The 18013-nt window shown below is 40.8% G+C and overlaps 1 protein-coding gene and 1 long non-coding RNA gene across 5 annotated transcripts in view; one reads left to right on the forward strand and one right to left on the reverse strand.

Annotated features, from left to right (window-relative positions):
- The window catches only part of LOC121900990 (tensin-3-like), a 59904-nt gene that overhangs the window by 16551 nt on the left and 25340 nt on the right, over positions 1–18013 (reverse strand). For 3 of the 4 annotated variants that reach the window (XM_042417593.1, XM_042417594.1, XM_042417596.1), the window contains 3 exons: positions 15533–15663; positions 13282–13390; positions 13126–13194 (listed from right to left, as the gene is read on the reverse strand). In XM_042417593.1, the coding sequence (XP_042273527.1) occupies positions 13126–13194; positions 13282–13390; positions 15533–15663 (309 nt within the window). The remainder of the gene's footprint in view (positions 1–13125; positions 13195–13281; positions 13391–15532; positions 15664–18013) is intronic. The other variant, XM_042417595.1, reaches the window with a different exon arrangement.
- LOC121900991 lies at positions 1173–4232 on the forward strand. Its single transcript, XR_006097157.1, has 2 exons — positions 1173–3379; positions 3958–4232. It is a non-coding gene; the product is annotated as an uncharacterized LOC121900991 (long non-coding RNA).

An 18013-nucleotide genomic window follows, 5' to 3' on the forward strand; every position in this document is an offset into this window, starting at 1 on the left:
ACACAGAGAATGACGGTTATATGGCTTAGACTGAAAATGCGTGCATACCTTCATGCTTGCTATGGAGAGAAATCCCATTAATCAATAAAAACCACGCTGAGGTTATCTGGAGCTAATATTTCCCTCTCATATTTGCCACCTCAGACCACACTGGCTGTTGCATAAGCAGGTTGGAATGAGAGGGGAGGAGGGACACAGAGAAGAAGAAATGCAGATGAAAGATGAAAAACATACAGCTGTCACATGTTTGGTGCAGATACAGGCGTTCTGTGTTTTATCTGACAAAGAAATGCTTCTCATCTCTCCATTTGAATTCCACTCACGCATGCAAACATTTACTTGCAGAGCAGCATCACAGTAGACAGAAGGGGTGAGCCTACACACACACACACATAAACACACACACACACACAATGATGCACATGCAGCTATGCAGAACAACAGTGGGTTTGAAGACTCCCCGCTGACCACAGGAATGTGTGCACACACACACATACACACACTCATACACAGACTGACGCTGACAGGTCTTAAGGTCTGTGGCGCGTTACAGCTGTTCACAGTGATCACAGGCTGCAGCCTCTCAGGGGGATGAAGAGGAAAAGGGAGCAAAAGAGCAACTTTGAGAAGAAACAGGAACAAAATGAGGAGGAAGACACCTGCTGTGGCCCTGAGATCCACTGAAGCTCTGTAGTATTCAGTGTTTTTTTTTAAATAGTTTAGTGTAAAAGTTCTTATTCACTAAAATAAATTTAAGACTAAGCTCTGATAGGCACAACACTCACAATACTGGATCCTGATGATCTGATACTGTGGTAATATTTAATGTCAGTGCATAACATGATTGATTGACATGTATTTGACCAATAGGAACCAGACTGGGTGCGTTAGGCTGGTTGACATGTTCCACCTGAGCTGCTAAGCTAATAAAAGAGTTTGTCTCAAGTGTATATATTATATTACAAACACAACAGATACTAGCTCCACTACATGAAATACTGAGCTGAAGCTTAATTTCTGATTAAAATTCTGACAACTTGCCTGTTTGGATGATTTAAGCTACTGTTCAGTAAACTGGTTTCCTGTTTACATACAGTCGTGCACAACAGGGGAGGAAGAAACTCAAGCAGCAACTTGCTGGAAACCAGTAAAGAGGTGAATTTATATGCACACACAACTTTTTTACAGCATTCTACTGCTAGCTGACACAACATGACAGTATTTAAGTTATAGCTGGCAGCTACTAGCAGTAATAACAGACTCAAACTACACAAAGTTACCTCTACATGTAACGTTAGCATAAAGCAAAAAAGTAACATTACTGCATATGAAATACCTGCTGTTTGTCTATTGCACAAGTTCAGAGCACTGAAATCCCTTCATTCAAGATATTAATTACGTTAGCATGTTTGAAAATCTGTCTGTTTATCATCAAAATACACCAGACACCACATATCTGCCAGGCAAGTATACAGGCAACACTTTGCTCATATTAAACTGTGTTAATACAGGATTTCTCATATTATTCACCTCATAAACTCAACCCAGGTTGTTTATACCCTCTGTTTGCATGCATATTGCAGCTATGATGTCAGTTGGAAACCCACATATCACAATAAGTCCAGATATTATGAACCGACTGCAACTGGTTTTATTATTGGATTAATCTGCTGTGTCCATTGCAGAGTTGCACTTTCTGTTTTAGCATCTGTAAACTAAGCTCACATTTTGATCAGGACACTCACAAAAAAATATATATACAACAATCTCTAAGAGACTATCCTGGCAAAATAAAACTAAAAAAAATGAACCAATAATTTGTAGACTTATCTGTCGAAAGTAGTTTCAAAAGTAGACTACGACCCAGGTCAACATTAAGCATATTTTAGGGTTCTGAGTATTTTTTGGTGACATTGGCAAAGAATATGAAACTTTCCCTTTAGTGAATGTGATCAGTTGTCTGGTTTTTACCCTCCTACACCAGCAAAAATCAGCCAAACTCAATCCCTGCTGTGTCTTCCCTCCTACTCCTATTCAGAACCTCTGATTGTTCAAACAGAGCATTTTTCCGTAACAAACTGGTGGGCGGTCGTCTGTAAATTAGATACTTGTGTCGTCTGTTGGTGTTTGGACAGACAGCTTTATCGAATCAGTGAAGTGGCAGAGGAGAGGCGAGTTACGAGCCAGGCTGAAGAGGGAGGGAAGAATAACAAGTGGTGAGGGAGAAACGGGGTGAAGGGTAACAATAAATGAGGCCGTGTTGAAAGAAAAGGTTATGGGAACGAATGGTGTCATCACAGAGGTGTTTATTGGTGTCTGAAGTATTTGGATAATCGCTTGATAGTTTTATGAACTGCAGTCCGAGCTACTGTAATGTTTTTGACTCAAAGGGGAATTTTTGACTCGTGATGGACTGGCAATTATAAGAATATTTGTCATATCTCATCTATTATGTAATGTCATGTAGAGAGACTCCTCCGTTTTTCTCGAGAACACGATAAGAATCAATATTTTTCATGTATGAAGGAAGTCTCAGCTGCAAAAATGTCCCAGTTATTTGATCGTGTTTTGCAGCTGGATTGAAAATTCCTGAGCCTCTACCCATCTGGAGAAATGATCACGGTGCACAAATTGTTCTCTTGTTGGGTTCCTACATGATGAATGTTACAATGTGCCACAAGGCCAGCTCCCCTTTTTCTAATTTGTTGTTATGGAAAGATATTGGCACAAACAGCTCAGCGTCACTCTCTCATACTTTTGTCCACAAGGTTTGGTTTTGTTTTCATGGCAGCTTTCTGATTTTAATAAGAAATCATCAACGTCTGTTTCGGAGCAGCTTGTCGTATTAACTATAGATTTGTTTTTTTCTATCGATCCAGTTTAAAACAGGCACATTTTGGGTGAAAAGTGAACCTTTTGGCCAGTCTAGGTTACATATAACAGCTGTTTTAACAGTATATTTCAACATGTTGTTAGGACCTGTAACAGTTATACTGTAACCTCAACATCTTAAGATCACTTTTCAGTTTAACCTAGCTTTAACTAAGAAGAAACTTGAGTCAAATCAGTGTTTATAAGTGTCAACTCTGTTTGTCCACAGCAGGATCATATTGACTCCCAACTCTACTGGCCTGGACTTGAACTGTGTTTTTTATTGCTATGTTTTTCAGGAAGTATATCACTTATAAATGTGATCTTCCAAAATCCATAAATGTGTTTGAAGGTTAATTATGAATAACAAGAATCATCTGTGTTCTACCCAAGTTTATCTTGACCCTTAAATCTGTAAGCCTGTGATATCAATACTATCCTTTCAGTCTTCAGACACATGACGGATCTCGCACATCTAATAAGTATTAACCACAGTAGACGGATGAAGGTAGGTCAGTGTGACTGTGGGAGTTATTCAGTCTCAAAGTACTAGTCAGTAATTGGTTATTACACTTTAACAAAAAAATAACATTAATGTAACGCTTTACACCGCTCCACGGTCTGGAGGTTGAAGTGCCGACTGGAATAGCTGATTAAACCCAGCAAGAAATACTTGTTAGCTCATGATTTAAATGATCAAACTCAATTATTTCTTGCATTGGAATCAGAAGAAATGCATCATTTAATAAACAACAGAAACACATGATGCTGAAAGAGTGGAATTTTGGCTAGGAAACGTAGCACCAAGCTAGGAAGAGATATGCAGGGTAGAAGCTCACCATTGACCCCTTGTTAGCAGTTAGCATCGTCATTAGCATTGGTCCTTTTTCAGCATGCAACTCAGAAGTGCCCAGAAAAAACATCTAGCTGTCATTTAAACTGGATAACAGTTAATTTTAGTAGATTATAACCTTTATTTTATTGCCTATATTTTCAACATATAACTATCTGTCACGGGCTCACCTTCATAGTGACCATTTTTCATGCTGCTCACCTGCCTGACCACCAACTTCCCTGTCATTGCAGATCCTGCTGCCCTGCAATCATCTCATTCCTCTCACCTGACTTTCCCGCCCATCTCCTCACCTGGATCCCGTTATCCTCATCAGTCACTCTTCACACATACTGGCCTAGATTCACTTACACCTTGCCAGATTGTCTAGTGTCCTCATACCTGTGGTCGGCTTGCCTGTTTACCAGTCTGAAGATTTTGCCTGTTCCCCCTTGGATTTGTCTGCCTGCCTGCCTGGTTTATGACCCCTGCTTGTTTTTCAGGCTTGATTAAAGGATATTGGACTCTGCTACTGCTTCTGGGTTTGTGCTTTTGGGTTCTAAGGTTCTGAGTCATTACACCATCTGTACGGGATCTCCTGGACAGACTTCTTGGAAAAAGTGCTTAAAAAGTGAAATCCTGGCATATCCTGGGAGCTTACTGGTTAAGACACATGCCACATAACCGTTAAATCCGCGGTTTGATTCTGGCAGCGAACCTTTGTTGCATGTCATTCCATGTCTGTCTCTCCCCTCGTTTCCTGTCATCTCTCATCTGTCGCTGTCCATTAAAGGCATAAAATGTCCCAAAATATATATGAGGAAATCCTTGACATTCATTAGTGTTTACAAGTGAGGTGCCACTGCAGTAATCCACCTGAAATGTGTATTTCTCTGTACTTGTTTTAATTCATGACTGCTTTCAGCTCCAATAAACTAGAAAACATGAGTCTGTTGCAAGGTTTACATCCAAATTTAGTGCAAATTTTAATTGAAATTAGTGTTTTTCCATCCACTGCTCAATGAGATGATTAATTAGAAGAGCGCCAGTCAAACTTTAAGCTGTGAAAAATAGCGTAGAAATGTCTTTATATGATTTCATGTATTCATTTGAGGAGCGTTACAGTCTCATCGCTCCACACAGATCTGATGTTTTAGTCTGCTGCTATTTTTCATCTCTTCAGCAGACGCTTGAGTGACATTTATGTCATATGCTTCATGTACATCATGATTTAATGGCTGAATCTGTTTCCACTGGACTCTGTCAAATTTTGCTTTTATCGACTCTCCAACTCTCTTTGGGTCCTCTGAGGCTGTTTCTTGTTCTTTTCCACGTGTCCATATGGAGACTGTCTCTGTTCCAACTCAGCTGGGGTACCAACCACGAGTACAAATCTCATCATAGTCATAGTGATGAAGTCCAAGAAGCTCCTAACGTCAGACCAACTGTGTCAAAAAATTGCAGCCTCCTGCAAAAGGGTGCAAGGTACTAGAGTAGTCTAACTAAAAAGATTGGAAAAGTCCAATCTATATCAATCTGACAATGCACTCCATTGTCCAATCAAATACATGCATGAACACATTCCAAGTGGCGAGCATCATAAGTCTACCATTTACCCCACAAACGTCAAGGTTGATAACTTTCAAATTGTGTCACCAGCAGGGTCATGCATCTGATCGACCTTCAAAACTCGACTTCCAATCTCACACTAGATCTTCTCATGTGTACCAGTAGCTCATGGTGTTTTCTGTTTTCAGTCTGGATGATCTTATACTGCAGGTTTTCTCAACTGCCAACATTTTATTGCTTCACTGCTCCTTGTACTTGCACTGAAAAGATGCACTATGGACTGCTCATTATATAAATTTCATACTTCCTGCCATTTAGCACGTCTCATCATGCTGTTGTGTTCTGCAGAGTAGATATACCAGACCATTATGTCATGAGAGATAACAGACCTCTTAGATGTCTTGTGAGACCAATGGGACAATTGATGTTCTGCTAAGTCTCACGCAGGCTGGGTTTGTGATACACAATCCGTGTTTCCCCTCATTCCACTTTGGTCTGTGCACCCTGAACTGTGTCCACTGTGTTGTCAACATTTTCCATCCTTGAGGATTTCTGATTTTCTGCCTCTTTGCCCTTAATTTCCTGCAGCCCTGTGAAAGTCAGACCTTTCTCACACAACAGACGTCTGCACAGCATCACCAAACAGCACTCCTCATTAACTTTTGTCTCACAGAAAAAATTGTCGACTTTCTCCAAACTTGCATGTGGCAGTTAATATTTTCAACCTGCTCACAAGCCTTTGCACAAAATTCCTTTTGTGTTTGCTCTCTGTGAAAACCACACGTCTCCTGCGGGGAACATTTTTATGTTGCATGAAGCACAGTTTCAGCTGGGTCAGTCTTTCCCGTTTCATCATACGTGGAAAATTCATGCAGTATTTTCATGGATTTCATGAAACTGCTGCAAAAGTTCGAAACTAGTTAACTTGTGGTTCTTCAGAAGATGTTGATCCGTCGTGCATGACATCTTCAGGAAATGTGGTAAACCTCCACAGCAATAAGCACCCCCAACAAAAACGACGAATCTTCAAAGACTTTTTGGTTCAGTTCGGGTCATTAGTGCAAAAAAAAGGGGGGAAACGGCCCCCTCGGTTAACCACCAATACATCAGCCTTCCATGACTCCATGATATGAGGCCAAAATAGCCTTGAACGGGATGAGATCATGAACGCAGCAGTGGAACAAACCACCTCACCATCTCACCATGTGTGAGATGTCAGAGGCGCTACGGAGACTGCTGTCCAAAACATTAGATCAACAACAACATGAAAAAATGTCTTTTTAAAACAGAGAAAGGTGAGGTTTTAGAAGGGGGCTATGTTTGGAAAGAGGGAAAAAGGCATCTGACACTGAAAAATTCCAGAAGCTGTTTGCAAATACCAGAGGCCAGGAGGAGAGAGGGGAGTGTTTCTGTGCATGTATGCCCTCCTTAAAATTCCCAGAAGGGACAGAGAGAGAGATAACGCTGTATAAACATGCAGAAAAACAGATCCTGGTGAAAGAAGGAAAAAAGGATTATAAGGAGAAGAAGGAAAAGTGTTAAAAGTTCATAGATTAGTCAGAAACCTGAGAAGATGGAGATGGAAACTTTAGAGTTTTGGTGGTTTGCAGCCTGAGAAGAAAATCATTCAATCTTTCTGACACGAGCGTGCATACGTACCGAGAGATGCAGTCATGATGTGACACTCTCAGAAGTATCCCGAAATTCACCGGTTTCCTGTTTACCCCAAACTCTCTGGATCTCTCCTTCACCTTCCTGTTTCAACGTCTCTTTCTCTCTCTCTCTCTCTCTCTCTCTCTCTCTCTCTGGATTTGTACGCTCTGCCTCCCAGTGTGAATGAAACTCTCCTTGTTACCAGAATCTCCTCCTCTCTCTTTCACTTCAGCAATCTGATTCGACTGACTTGCTGGAGCTTTTTTTCTTCTTTCTCTGTCTCTCTCTCTCTCTCTCTCTCTCTCTCTCTCTCTCTCTCTCAGGAGCTGGATCGCTGTTTCGCCGCCATGCCCAATTCCTTTCGTCCCCCAGATGGAAAAATAAGCTGCCTGTTTGTTCCTAGCTTGTTGTGACACCGCTCGACTTCTGGGTTTGTATGGAGGGAGGGACAGAAGGGAGGGAGGGAGGGAGAAAGGAGAGAATTTCTTCCCCACCCTCCCCTCCATCCTTGTCTACATACCCTCCCTCACTCCCTCACTCACTCCCTCCCTCCTCTTCCTCTCACTGACCACTGAGCATTGTTCCTGCCGGGCCACTGCGAGTACTTTCCCCCAATCAGGATGGATTCCAGGGGGGTCAGAGGTTACATGTGGCCTTTTATGGACTAGAGAGGGAGAGGAGGTGGTGGTGGTGGTGGTGGTGGTGGTGGGTTGATCTGGGGGTTGGGGGTGGGGGGGTTTCTATGGTCTCTCTGTCAGGGCATGTGTGTCCACTCCCACCATCTGCTTGCCACAAACACAGAGACAATGGCATGCAGACACACACTGACCACATCTCCTGCTATGTGTCTAATCTTAGCACATCATAAATTACACCCTAAAGCTCTTGATTGAATTGTGTTGCGTTTACTTTTGTTTCAGCGGAGGCATGTGCTGCGTGCCTTTATTTTTAAACTCCGTGTCACAGGAAATGAGCTGGAATGGACATCAGCTCTGTCCATCTGTGCTGCTCGTTTATCAGTTTTAAAAGGGCAGTCTGTCATTTTCGAAACGGCGGGCCAGCTTTCAGATGTGACGGATGTAAACAAAAACAGAAAACAGTGATAACTTTGTGTCCCTGTATTAAAGGGATAGTTTGACATTTTGGGGAAACATGCATATAAACTTTCATGCCAACACCACTCTCAAATTTGTCTGTTCAACATGAAGCTGGAGCCAGAAGACGGTTAGCTTAGCTTAGCTTAGCATAAAGACTGGAAACGAGGGGAACCCGTTAACCTGGCTCTGTCAAAAGTAATAAAATCTTCTTATTAGCATATCTAAAGCTCACCATCTAGCACATTATATCTCATTTGTTCAATCAAATATAAATAACAGGTAGCGGATAGCGCCAGGCTAGCTGTTTCCCCTTGTTTCCAGTCTTTATACTAAGCTAAGCTAACTTTCAGCTACATATTTAGCAGACAAATATGTAAGTGGTATCGATCTTCTTGTCTAATTTCCCAAAATTCACCTTTGAAGGAGCTGTCAAAAGACCTCAGTGTGGATTACAGGTTGTAACTTGAAGTATTGTGGACATTGACTCTGTCTTTCTGTTGCATTTGTGTAAAAGTTTTTAAGTTTTAAGAGTTTAAAAGCCTAATCTTTAATTTTTCAACCATAAAAATTTGACTCGACTCAAAGGACTCCTGTCTGCTCTGTGTGTGTGTAGTTCAGTTTCGCCCTCAGTCAAACAGACACGCAGATCTGCAGCTCTTTATACATCCATGACACAGAGACGCAGAGCAGAGGAGAGACGACGGAGACAATGATGTAACCCGGTCGCTATGGTACGAGTCTGACCTCACTCCCTGCGTGCTGTTATTGGCCGGAGGCTACACAACCACCGCCCAAAGGTTGACGCCCAGAAGCGTCCCGAACACGGCAAAATAATAAGAAGGTAAGAAAATACAGGCAGAGTCTCTGTAGATACATACACACACTTCTCGTGGGTCATAAGTGATGATTGAGAGGGATTATTTTTGTATGAGTCTATACATAATATACCTTTAAATAGCAAATCCTTAATATTTTGACTGTATAATTAATATCTGATCTCTTATCCTCTATTCTACATCCAGACTCCTTCAGACCTGCTGATTAATTAACTGCTTTTCATTCCACACTTTGTTAAAACTAAGGATGATCAAGTATTCTTCTTCTTTTTTTAAAAAGTTTATATTAGTTCTTTGGACAACATCCCCATTATATTCTCATGTCTTTATTTAATGATTGATTTTCATTGATTTTATTTATCTATTTTAATATTATTTTAAGATTATATTTTCCATCTATCAGCACTTTATAAATGTACTCTAGAGATAAATGACTTTGAACTTAAAGTGTTTGTCTTAATAATGATAAGATCATCATTTTGTGTTTATGTGATCATAATTGGAAATACAGGCCAATTTTCCAGCTTTAGCGATGTAATCAAACATTTAACGATTTTAGAAAACAGTAATAACTTAGATTTAGTTGTTGTTGACGTGTATTAAAGATCTGTCTATCAATTTTACGGCGACAGCAGCTTTCTGTGTTTTTGTTTACATTTAGATCACAGATTGTGCTTTAAGGCGTTAACCACAGAATTGCAGCAATTAGACTATAAAACATCTCCGGGATAAAAAGCAGCACTTGACATTTCTGGGATCCTTCGTGTCTCTCTCATTCATCATCACGGAAAACCAATCCAATCATTTGAAGGAGAAGAGGAGTTTTCCCTCAGTCTGCTGCCCTCTCAGCCACTCCCTGCGGGACTTTCTCCTGACCTTTGACCTCTGAGGTTCAGACAGTCAACTGTTTGTCTGAGCGGACCATCTGCCTCTGCTAAACCTCGGCTCATAACATCTACATTCCTTTGGCTGAAACCTACTTCCGCTGGCAGAGGGCTTCTGTATATATATCACTGTTTATTTTGATACGGCCTCAAGTACACAAAGGAAATGTTATTACGTAACATTTTAGAGCTTTAGAAGAAAGTAAATAACAACTTCAGAGACAGTAGCAGAGTTCATCTTTGGGTTAACGCGAGGCGAAACACTGTCATAACGATATTTTTGCCGTTCAGTGAAAATCTTACATCTATAATTTTGTTGATTTCATAATTTCCTGCTCTTTACTGAGCAATGTCTCGACCGCTCCGGCCTCACGGAAAACAAGCTATAAACAAACTGCTTCTCAAGTTTTACATTTTTCACTCGACAGCCTGAAAACATTTAGTGTATGTAACTTCTGTGTTTCTGTAAATGAGCCCTGTATGAGCTAATTTGGTGATTTTAAAGGCAAAAACCAGAACCCTAACCCTAACCATAACCCTAAACCAGTAAGATATCAGAGTTATTTTCCATGTTGTTATTTTGAGGTCAATAAACTAACTAACCTCAGCTTTTCTACCCAGTTAAACCCAGTTTTAATCTAATGCTTACCAGTATGCTTCACTTCTGTAAATATCTGCTGACAGCAACACATTGCTCTCAGAAACACCAACACATACAACATACCAGGACCCCGCCAGTGTGATTAGCCTGGTGATAACACGGTGGGAACTCTGCTGGGGGGGGGGGGGGGGGGGTTGGCATGGCTGACTGAGTGCATCATTGTTGTTTTGGAGCTGTTTGCTTCTGGCCTCAGTAATCGCCCCCCCTTTCCCCCCACATTAAAGCAGCCTCTGGTCAAATTGTGATTAGAGTAATGGCTGTAAACATAAAATAAAAATAATTTAAATGTGGAATCTAACTGTTCTGTCTCGACGTGGAAAATTGTTTCCCAGACTTTGGTCTGTCTTTAACGTGGGAAACAGGAAACTGTTGTCTGCCCCCGAAAATGGGAGCGAGCAAAAAAAATATTCTTTGCCCTTTGTTAATTCTTCTGTCGATGCAGCGGAGAGAAGAATCAGGTGTTTTTCTGTAATAAGAACTCTTTCATCACCACCTTCCCCATCCTGCCTGCCGCCTCTCTGTTCGGACAAACATGTTTACAATAAACAGGCGGACTTGTCCTTTAAAAAGGATGAACTTATATGTGTGCAATACACAGCGAAACACCATCATCAACATCACTTTGGTTTTGTTATCAATAAACAGATGAGAAAGTGCTGAGGTCACAATATGTTCTGCTTATATGCAGCAGATGAAAAACTAAGTAAGATCAGGAAGATACGAGCAGAAACTAGAAATAAAGATATTTAATTAAAAGCAACAGCTCCAGTTTCACAATAAAGACCTGCCTTCATATTCAAATGCATTTATTAGTGCGTGCAGGAAGTAATGAGTATCAGCAGCAGCAAAGGAATGGAAAAGAAAACATTCATCTGTATTTAGTGTTGGCATTGATACTTGCATCCCTAATTGCAACAGACTGTGCATGTTTTTAGAAATATTAAAGTATTATCCTGCATTTGTTTAAAATTTTTAAAGGTGACAAATCATGCTTTTTGTGATTTTCTGTCATTCATATCCTGTTATGATGTCAGATGTTTATTTTAAAGATGGTTAAAGTTCCACAACTTGAGGTGAACGTTTGTAAAAATGCCGTCTTCGAGTCAAAAGCCAGAGCTCTGGCAAGGTAACCTTTACTTCCTCCTCCAACTGATGCCAGATTGTTTGCACATTCCCACAAACCTCCATTCTGTAGTCTTGTTGCTAAGGTTGTTGCTAAGGTTGTTTCTAAGGTTGTTCTGTGAGGTGTTGACATCGTCCTCTTGCATATTTCAGATCAGATTCAGGCTCGAACATGTATTAATGATGTATTTGAGAAGTTTATATTTCGAGTAAAGAACGGGACAAAGAAGTGAAATCCTACTACTAATGTTGTTTACGTTGCCTCCGGAGCCGGAGGAAGCTTCCTGGAGCTGACCAATCAGAATCACTGGAGCTTAAAGAGACAGACACTGAACTGAGGGGCTGCATAAAGGGCCAGTATAAGATAAATAATGACTTTTGAACAGTAAATAATTCAAAGTTATTCCAGTGGAGCCCCAGAATAAAAATATGGATCTGGAAATGTGCATGTTTTCTTTAAAATATATAAAAAATACCCCTTAAAATGACATCTCATCCTGCTCCCTCATTGAAAAATCCAGAATCTATGAATATGCAAATATGTTGGACACGAGATGTCCATTCTCAGTGTGCGTGCAGTGGAGGTTTTATCAGATGAATGTAAAAACAGACTTCTAGTGTCAAACTCTGCACTTTAAAGGCCAAACATCCGAGTGAAGTAACAATAAGCAAAACACATTTTTAAGGGGAGGGGGACTTTAAGATGTTTTGTATAGATACTGGACAAGCTGCCGAAGGAGCAAACATTTTACAGCCAACTTTCAAGGCAATAGAGTCTTCGCAGTATCACTTCCAGCACCTTTATCAGTTCAGGTATTCTTCCATCAGCTTTTTTTATCAGCCCTCATAAAAATTAATCACATACTTTATGCATAACTCTCCTCAGGAACACAAAGTTTTTAACTACCATGGGAACATGACAATCACTCTGATCAGATCAACCACTCAGAGACACTTCTGGGTTTTTCTTCTTTTTCTTCTTTTGACACCACAGTAAATTCCTTCTGCAGCTGTGTGGTACATATCTGTTTAGGCACCGGTCCCTCCGGATGTCCCGGCAACAAAAGACCCTCCTCTCTAACTCCCGTCCCCTCCCAGAACAGGACGTGAGTGGACATCCTGCAAGCAGTGGTCTCTTCCTCTGTTACCGTCAGCTATTATTAGCGGACACCCAGCATCAGCTGTCCTTGCATGGGCCTAATAGGATATCCAAACAGCCCTTTTTGTATACCTCAAACTGTTTTTTTACCTCAATATGATGTCAAAGATCTAAAAATAATGAACACTAAAACCTCCAGAAACAAGCGCTCCGTCTGTCTCTAACCAGACATGACTTACCAAAAACAGAGCCATGCCCACATTTCCAGCCAATGGCAACAATGAGCAGGCCAGGTGTGTGTGTGCGTGCGTGCGTGCGCGTGTATGTGTGTGTGTGTTTTGATATATTGTGCCAGGAGGACATTCCAGCCGGCTCCTGAACCCTGTCCAGCAACCATCAGGAGCTCCAGTGTTTGGGTTCTAACTTTCTGGCCAGTCAGGCTGAAAAACCCATAGACACACTTATATATAAATGGTCACACACACTCCTGGGAAAGTGTACCTTGAGTCCAGCTGTGTTGCTCCCACTGGCCGCCGGTCCTGTGCTGGGAAAACTCTGAGAAGGTTTTCACTGGAGGGGGGGGAGGAGAAGGAAGTCACTGATAAGATGACAGTCACACCCACGGTACGAAGTGTCCATTTTGGCGTTATCTCTTACCGTAGGGCGTCGGAGGAGTCACTGGGAAGGCCGGAGTGGACGGGACGATGGGAGAGTTATCCGCTTGTCCCCGATAATCCATGCTGTTGGTTTTATAGAGATGCCCATACTTTTTAAAAAAAAAAAGAACAACAGGGAGAAATAAGTAAGAAAAGAAAGTCTTATGAGGTGACAAGCCCACACACACACACACACACACACACACACACACACCAGCAGATATCAGTCTTGTGATCTGTGTGTGGCTACAGACTGTGTTTTGGTGTAAACAGTCGGGCCATTCATGCCACCCAGCCATAAGAACGAGCACAAGAGCAGATTGCTCAACTAAAAAGATAAAGAAAAAAAAAGAGACAGAGACAGACAGAAGGCGGAAGGTAGAAAAGAAACGTTTAAAAAATTGTAGATAAGAATTACACAATGACAATCTCGACAGAGAATCTTCTCGGTAACACGTTTTCACCAAAGAGACGTTTTCCCCTCTAAACTTCTCACGTTTTCATTCTAATAAATATTCAAATGATCCAAAATTTCACCAGAAATCAAAGATTAGAGAAAAAGTCCAAAAACTGAAAACAGGTTTATCTGGTGACCCTTTGGAGGGGCCCGACCCCTAGGTTGGGAACCACTGGACTAAACTAGCTAACTGTATATAAAGTAGTTGAAACTAGCTCCACCTCCAGCAGCTACAACAGTAACATGCTGCTCTAACACTGATGCTTCACTATTAATAATAGAATTTATTAAATGTAGTATAATATATCAGTCACACTCACCTGATTTTCTGCAAAATTAATACTTTTAATACTTTAGTTATGTTGGATGCTACATTTTCTTAAAGGGTCTATATATTTATATTCTGAGGCTCTACTGGAATATCTTTGCATGCTTTACAATTAAAAACTCTTTCTTTATGCAGCCTCTTCAGTTCAGCCTCTGTCTGAAACAGGCTATTTCAGCTCCTGTCTTTTTAAGACCGCCCCCCCCCTCCTGACGAGCCCACTCTGTTCTGATTGCTTAGCTCCCCCTCAGCAGACATCCAGCGGTTCTCGAGGCTGCGTAAACAAATAGTAGTGGGAGGATTTCTCTTCTTTTTCTCTAAATGGAAACTTCTCAAATCCTAATATCACATCCTAATATGTTCAAGTGGAGCACACATTACGTTTACCTCAAGTTTTGGAGCTTTGAACATGTTTAATATAAACACCTGACTTTATAACAGTGTGTAACTGACAGAAAATCATAAAAAGCATAATATGTCTACTTTAAGAGGAATCTGAGATGGGTTCACCATTTTTTAAGTCTGTCTTAAAACAATCATCAGGAGCCCAAAAGAACATTGAAACCTTTTTTTCTTGCTGTAATCATTCCTCCTGTTCATACTGACCATTAGAAGATCCCTTCATAATGCACTTACAATGGAAGTGATGGGGGACAAAATCCACAGTCCTCCTTCTGTGCTAAAATGTATTTAAAAGTTTATCTGAAGCTAATATGAAGCTTCAGCGTCCAAATGAGTCAAATCAAGTAGATATCTTTCAACGTTACAGTCTTTTTAGTGCCAAAGTTCCTCTTTTTGTTACTATACTTCCACCGCAGCTCAACAGGGAAACACAAAGAGGGAATTTGACGTTAAAAGGCTGTAAATGTGTCAGATATCCACTTGATATGACTAACTTAGACTGCTGAAGACTCATATAAGCTTCAGATAAACTTAAATGCTTCTGGCCCGGACAAAATGGATGTGAGCCTGAAATGGCCCCACATGTAAAACAGCAAATATTGCCAAAATATCCCAAATCAAATGTTGGCCTTTTTTGGTAAAGATACGGTGCTCTCGGCTATGTGTATTCTGGATGTGGGCCAGTTCTGGTTTATCTGGTTTGTTCTTGGTTGACGTACAGCTTGCTTGTGGCTCAGATTTGGGAAACAGGAGTGGACCGCCCAAATGTCGTCATTCCACGCGGTACGTGGGCCAGATGAAAGTGCTGAAAGTGTTGGTTTTGCTATCTGGGACTGTGGATTTTGGCCTCCATCACTTACATTGAAAGGACATCTTTTAATAGCCAGTATGAACAGGAGGAATGATATCTTTTAATCTTCTGTGTCCATAAATAAGTGACATCACAGATCCATTTTTTTCCTACTATGTTTGAAGGTAACCGTGTTTATTTATTTCCTACTATGAGCGAAGCGTAACCACCAACAGTCGGAGTTGCTGTCAGGTGAGGCGAACAGAGAAACTGATTACCTGAGAAGACGAGAAGGAGGGACTGTGGAGAGGGGAGCCTCTGAAGCTCTGAGGACCAGATGCTCTCCATCCTGGACTGTGGAGACCAGCGCCGTCTATCACATCACTGACCTGTTTCTGCTGCTTCCAACCTGACCAGGAGAAGAGAAATAAAGAGTGAGTGAGTGAGGGAGGCAGGGAAGGAGAGCCAGACAGCCAGACAGATTACAATCTGATACGTACTCAACCAAAGAATCAAACTCAGTCATGTGCTCTATATGAAATTAAATATCCACAAACAGTCATGTCTATTCTTCTAAACATCCATAACATTAAACGTTATGACACCTTGTTATGACCAGAAGCCAACTTGGCAATAAAAGGTGATGACACCACACCGGTGCGTGCTCGGCGTGTTTGTCTCTGACAAAAGCATCTATCAGTGTGTTTATCAGCGGTGCATGGCTCCTATCATCAAGGCAGAGCCTGTGTGACTAAGCAAGACTTCACTGTGACCAGATGGTGGAACATCATGGCGTCTTGTCGGAAAAAAAACATCTGTTGGAACAATCAGACGTTCCCTTTTCAGATGCGAGTAGATCATCGCCCCCGGGCTGGATCCCATCCAGAAATATTCATCTCTCCATTCATGTTATATAGATTTACTGATTTAACTCTCATATGTGACTCTTGTCAACCTCCATCATCAACAAACAGATAAGCAAAGCATATAACCTGACCAAAACATCAACTAGCTTATCTTAAATAAAAAGTATTGGCGTATATGTCTATCGAAGAGAAGAAAGTTCATAACAGAGGTGCTAAAGTTTGCAGTAATTTAGAAACAGCATCACCATTAAATAGTTTATCCATGACAGAGCATTGAGGAGGGTAAAATCTGCTCATTAAATATATTGGTCATATTCTGGTAAAAACAAATTTAAGGCGTCCTTATCAAAAAGTAAAACACTGGTGATATAAACTCTCAAATATTTATATCAATATCAGCTTCAAAAGTTCAGTGTCCTTCAGGCTCTGCAGACTAATCTGTTAATGATACAAAATATCCACTATTTGCAACTTCAATTTGAAAATGTCACCATGAAAAAAGTCACCTCTATCACACCACAGTCACCACATATATTAATGCAAGCTTTGAAGTTTGCACAAAATACACTTTTTTGAGTAGCAACATGTGTAAAAATCTTTGACAGATGTTACCAAAGTACAAGGCAACATCAGCAATGTTGCACCACACTTTCAAAACCTCTAAAAACAGAAATCAACTTACAACCACATGGAGAGTTTGAGGTTGTAATTAATCAGGTTACTCTATACAATACACTATTCTGCTGAATAACGTTAGCTTCTGGTTCAAACAGCTCGTTGTCTTCATTTCAAATGACTCTTTGGTTGCAATGTTATGAGGTGTGTTTGAGCTAAAATGAGGTGTCGACTGGAAGACTCTTGAGGGACCGCTACGACAGACGGAAACAGCTAAAATTTGTTGTATTTTTTTTTTGCTTGTACTATGTCTGAACTGTAAGAAAGTCGTTGAGGGAAGAAGCCTTGAAACATTTGTAAAACACCATGTCATGTCACACCTGCCATGTTTGTTTTAATCTTCCACTTCTATCAGCCAGCAGTAAATATTATTGCTACATTAGCTCAATAGCTGCAATTCATCAAGAGTCTCTCATGTTGCTCTTGGAATGAGACAAGCTGGGTGATATTGACAAAATCAGAGTCACATTTTTTTTACAAAACACTTTGATATTGATAGTTTGGCAGCGGTAACAAGAACTAGCGCCGCAACTAATGATTATTTTCATTACTGATTAATCTGTCGATTATCTTCTCTCATCTCACCGTCTCAGTTTCCCAGAACTCAAGATGAAGTATTTTAATGTCTTGTTTTGTCTGACAAACAGTCCAAAACCCAAAGATTACAACAACTACATAAAAGCAGCGACTCCTCACATTGGATCAACTTTTTTTTCTTTAAGAATCGACTAATCGTTGCAGCTCTAATGACAAAATAGACATTTTTAGGTTCATCTAGACCAAAAAAAAAAACTTTACTGCACTGCAGCCTTTGAAGACCACAGAAACACACTAAAACCAAAACCACACCGTAACACAGAAACCAAAAGCTGACTTGTGTTTCATTATTCTGGACATCTACCATTTATGGGATAAAACTCAATTGTGCATATCACCTATAAACAGCGATAAGGAACTTTTGTGAGCTCAGCTTTCAGTGTGAACATCCATCATGTCGAAATCACATTAAAGGCAAAGTCAGTCCGACTGAAACTAATCCAGTTACCCTGCGACACCGCGGGCCTGCTGGAGGGGGGGGGGGCTTCCACTGAGGTTTTTTTTTTTACAGTGTCGAGTATCGCTGTATACCCGCTGTATTCTTCTCTTTTGAAGAACGCCACTCTGAGATGATGAGAGGGAGAAGGGAGGCATGATGCAAACACATTGGAGAGCAAAGTG

This window comes from Thunnus maccoyii, chromosome 7, assembly GCF_910596095.1.
Source record: "Thunnus maccoyii chromosome 7, fThuMac1.1, whole genome shotgun sequence".
In the NCBI taxonomy this organism is placed as follows: Eukaryota; Metazoa; Chordata; class Actinopteri; order Scombriformes; family Scombridae; genus Thunnus; species Thunnus maccoyii.